At 41.7% G+C, this 4155-nt stretch overlaps 1 protein-coding gene across 1 annotated transcript; it reads left to right on the top strand.

Moving 5' to 3' along the window:
• The first annotated feature begins 224 nt into the window (after positions 1–224).
• On the top strand, positions 225–1704 carry LOC149150444 (ribonuclease 1-like). Its single transcript, XM_089442793.1, has 4 exons — positions 225–260; positions 876–1031; positions 1144–1339; positions 1415–1704. Exons 1-4 carry the CDS (start codon positions 225–227, stop codon positions 1702–1704), a joined length of 678 nt encoding a protein of 225 aa, XP_089298919.1.
• The last annotated feature ends 2451 nt before the right edge of the window (positions 1705–4155 follow it).

Here is a 4155-nt window from a genome sequence, read left to right on the forward strand (position 1 = left end):
AGCTTTGCATAGATGGTTTGTTTATTGAGTTATCAACATGAATAGTGCATGGTTTATTACCTTTTGCAAAGATTGGCCTTTGAAGAAATTTTGTATGAAATGTTTTGACAACATTTATCCTTCTATTAAAAATGTAAATATTAGAAGATATACTTCCATTATTTTGGAGTTCCACCTAGGTTTCCATTGTGTCTTTTCTAAGCCATTTTTCCTTCAGTGTAAGCATGTGTACAAATTTATTTATTTATTTATTAGAAAAAGTCAGAACAACAATTAGAAGCCCCGCTTCACTCTAACAGTGATAATCGTAATAAGTAGAAAATATGATGGTATTCAACCTTGATTGAGGAATCCCCATGTATGGTCCATGTATTAGATATAGAATATGGATATGCAAGCATTGAGAAACATTTCTTGGAATTTGAATTGCTCAACTTTTCATTCCTTTTGAGCATGACCCTTTTTTTTTTTTTTTTCAAATGCACTCAGGAATGCTAAAGTAACAGTGTTTTCTCAAATTTCAAATATAAAATGTTATCCTTTGCTAGACATTCATATGCATACATCAAATTCACATACTAACAAATAAATGCATTTTTTCCAACACATAAATGTAAAGACCTTATTTTTAAACATGTGTTTTATTTAATATTATCCTCACATTGATGAGTAGGGAGCCATGTAACATTAATTCCGATGTGATTATTCAACAAGAGTAAACCCATCATTTGCTTTATAAATCATTATTAAATAGATCTAAACTAGTTTCATTCCACACATATTTTCATGACGTGATTCCTGAATCTCAGATTCATTTTCAGCTTTATTCTTTAATCTTGTGTAAGTTGATGGTAATTGGTTGGCTGTGAATATAGTGGCCTGGTTCATACTGCGATACGCGCAGAGGATGCTGCTACCCTCGCACGGGAAAGCCTGCTTCCGACTTTTCCATTCATGGCCTATGGCCCAATTACAACACCGGCAAATGGCCACAGTTCTGTGATTCTTCCAGAGAATTCGATTACTCAAAGGTGCCATTAATTCTATCTTTCTCCATGTACGAATAACATCTAACGTTTACCTAATAGGATCATGATATACTCTGAGAAAATTGATCATGATATACTCTGAGAAAATTTGCAGATTTCAGATTTGGAGGAGGAGCTGAACAATTATTGGGGGTCGTTAAGCTATCCAAGCAGCGATGGACAGGAATTTTGGGGACACGAGTGGGAGAAGCATGGCACTTGCTCTCTCAATCTTGATGAGCATTCATATTTCCAGAAGGCTCTCTCCTTGAGACAAAATATAGACATTCTTGGGGCTCTTAAAACTGCAGGTGGTCACATATCATAAGGTCACTCTCAGATTAATTCCTTGTTATAAAATTTGTTAATTGGTAGTTTGTTTGCAGGTACTAAACCCGATGGAAACCAATACAGTTTGAGCGATATCAAGGAAGCCATTAAACAAAACACTGGGCAGCTCCCAGGAATCGATTGCAACACAAGCGCAGAGGGAGAGCATCAACTATACCAGGTGTACGTGTGTGTTGATAAATATGATGTTGTCACTGTTATTGAATGCCCCATTTATCCACACAGCAATTACCCATCCATGGTTGTCTTTCCTTCTTTTGGGGACGATCAAGAGTCTCAAGGGGATTCTACAAACCAGAATATTCACGGAACAGACGAACTTTAGATCCAGACCAGCAGAACTCCTTTCAATATTCTGTTATCATTATAATATCCGATTTCAGCAAGAATTTTCATAGGTTTGTTGGTGGCTACTGGAATCTACTGCATAATGTCACAAAGATACGACGCGTAGTTTCAAACTTTCATGTTATTTTTCTGTGCTATGCACAAAACCATATAAAATTGTATGACTTCTGGCGGGTCGATTCCGGGAATCGACCCGCCGCCGGTCGGGCGGGGCGGGGCGGCCGGGGGTGGCGCTGCGTGCTCGCAGCGGCACCCCCGGGCCGCCCCGCCCCGCCCGACCGGCGGCGGGTCGATTCCCGGAATCGACCCGCCGCCGGTCGGGCAGGGCGGGTGTTGTAGGGAAAAGTATCCGACTCGGATGACCCTAACCCACTCTAAGGGTGACAGTTCCTTAGCAACAACTGTAAAACAAACTACTGAAGGTTTACTTCTTTATGAAAGCAAAAGAGGATGGAGAAAGCACTAACCGTTGCCTTGCGCTTAATGTCGAATCCAAACTCTCCTCTTTGGCCGCTTGTTCCTAGCGCTTTGTCCTTCTGCTCGCCCAGCTGCAATGAGATCCTGCAAAACAACAAAGAAGGAAACTACAAGAGGCATGCAATCATAACTGGTTCATGGATTAGTGTAAACCAAACATGCAATCATCACAATACATAATTGAAACAAGAGCACATAGAAGAACCTCAATAGCTTTTATTAATGAAGAAATAAAGGTTCTGAGAGGATTACAACCATTGCAGGCTCCAACCCAGCAACACCTCCTAGCAGAAAGAATTGCTCTTCTTCACCTCTCTCAAACAATCACCCAATAACTCAAGAATGAAACCAACAGCATATCATTACTTTGCACAAAATTCCAGCCTCTTGAGCTCATAGGAGAGAGCTCAATATATAGATGAATTGAGAAAGGATGAGTCAGCTTGCAACTGATGTGTAGCTGCCTTGTGTCCTCTCTCTCTTCAGTTAATCTTCAGTTGATCTTCAGTTCTTGAGTCCACTTGGTGAACCTTGCTTCCACTTGGAGAAACAAAGCCTCTGACTCATCACAAGGCGAAATACCTGACCCAAGTGTCATTTTTGGAAGATTCCAAAGCAATGACTCACTGTGCCACATGTCCAAACTCGCCCAACGCAGGTGGGCTTTGTTCTACCTGCTTTGCAACACAGGTACACCATGGAGTAGTTGTGTTTCAGCGCAGAAGCCTAGTGGAGCACCTGCTTTGATTTCAGGATTGCTTGTTTTTGAGTGTTTTCAGGTGGAGAACTGATCTGAGAGCTGTTGGTTTGCTGACCTTGTTCCTCTAGGGGTAGGAACATCATGTTTAGGGAACTTTGGATCCCTTGGATTATTGACAATTCATGCTTGTTGCTGTAAGGCACAAAATTGTCTATAACAGATGCCCCCTAAAGTATGAGGTCGTTTATCGGGTGAAATGCTTTATTGAGAGGATCCGAAGTTCATTCAATCTGCTGAGAAGTGTCCTGTAATAAGATACAATACAATACATTATTTTTCATACATTTTTCATGATCTAGCTGAGGCGGGCATTCCCATGCTCAGCTTTATAAATACATTTTGGTACATAGAACAGACGATCGTCTGATGCTAGACTGATAATTCTCTGCCGAATTTATCATCCTTTGAAAAGGATGATCATCTGTTGCAATGATGTACATATCAAATGTCTTTATGTCCTGAATATATATCGCAGCCCGGATGGATGAAACTAGATCCGGGGTCTTCAGTCTCTTCCGATCTTCACTCGATGTACAAGTCGATCCATGTGAGTATTTCTTGAAGTCGAACATGGAAAGACATCGCTTGATTACCGGTCAATGATGTAAACCGTTAACAAGCGCGAGAGGAATCACCGATAAGGATGATGACCCTCAAGGTACGGCAGTACAATCCACATGGTGGGAATAAAGGACTTGGCGTCGACCACCATGCAAAATCTTCTGGTCGAAGGTCATTGATGTATACCTGTCGCCGGAAGTGAGAAACTTGCCATTGAGGCATGCAAGCTTCAAAGTACTGAGGGGGGTGTTCCTAGATCAACTCCTTGGATAATGAGCTGATGTCGACAAGGAGCGATCCGTCAAAGGAGGGCCTTAATGAATCCCACATCAGTGACACGGAACGGAGCTAGTGATTATGATGAGGTGAAAACAAACTGTGATGTATGATTCAGGGTGGCGGTCATGAAGTGGATGAAGGATAATGTATGGCAGTGGGTGGAACACGGTTGACTCTTTACAGAACCACATCTCTTGAACATATAACGACACTGATGTGATGGATTGGTAGCATTACCCCAATTGTGGACGGTGTGGCGAGGACCATGGTTCTGCGACCGATGAATGAAACAACCCAACCCGATGCGGTACGGAGGACAAAGTGTCATGTTCAAGAGCGACTTGCTACCAT

The sequence above is a fragment of the Pinus tabuliformis genome, chromosome 9, assembly GCF_031772625.1.
Source record: "Pinus tabuliformis cultivar Carrire ecotype Pingquan chromosome 9, CPIR1, whole genome shotgun sequence".
NCBI lineage: Eukaryota > Viridiplantae > Streptophyta > Pinopsida > Pinales > Pinaceae > Pinus > Pinus tabuliformis.

What these genes read in the sequence shown, in the direction of transcription:
- LOC149150444 (XM_089442793.1), top strand. Translation starts at nt 225, where the DNA reads ATGTGTACAAATTTATTTATTTATTTATTAGAAAAA. An exon ending in TTATTTATTTATTAGAAAAA is followed by an intron (nt 261 to 875) that starts GTCAGAACAACA and finishes CTGTGAATATAG; the next exon opens with TGGCCTGGTTCATACTGCGA. An exon ending in TGGGGCTCTTAAAACTGCAG is followed by an intron (nt 1,340 to 1,414) that starts GTGGTCACATAT and finishes GTTTGTTTGCAG; the next exon opens with GTACTAAACCCGATGGAAAC.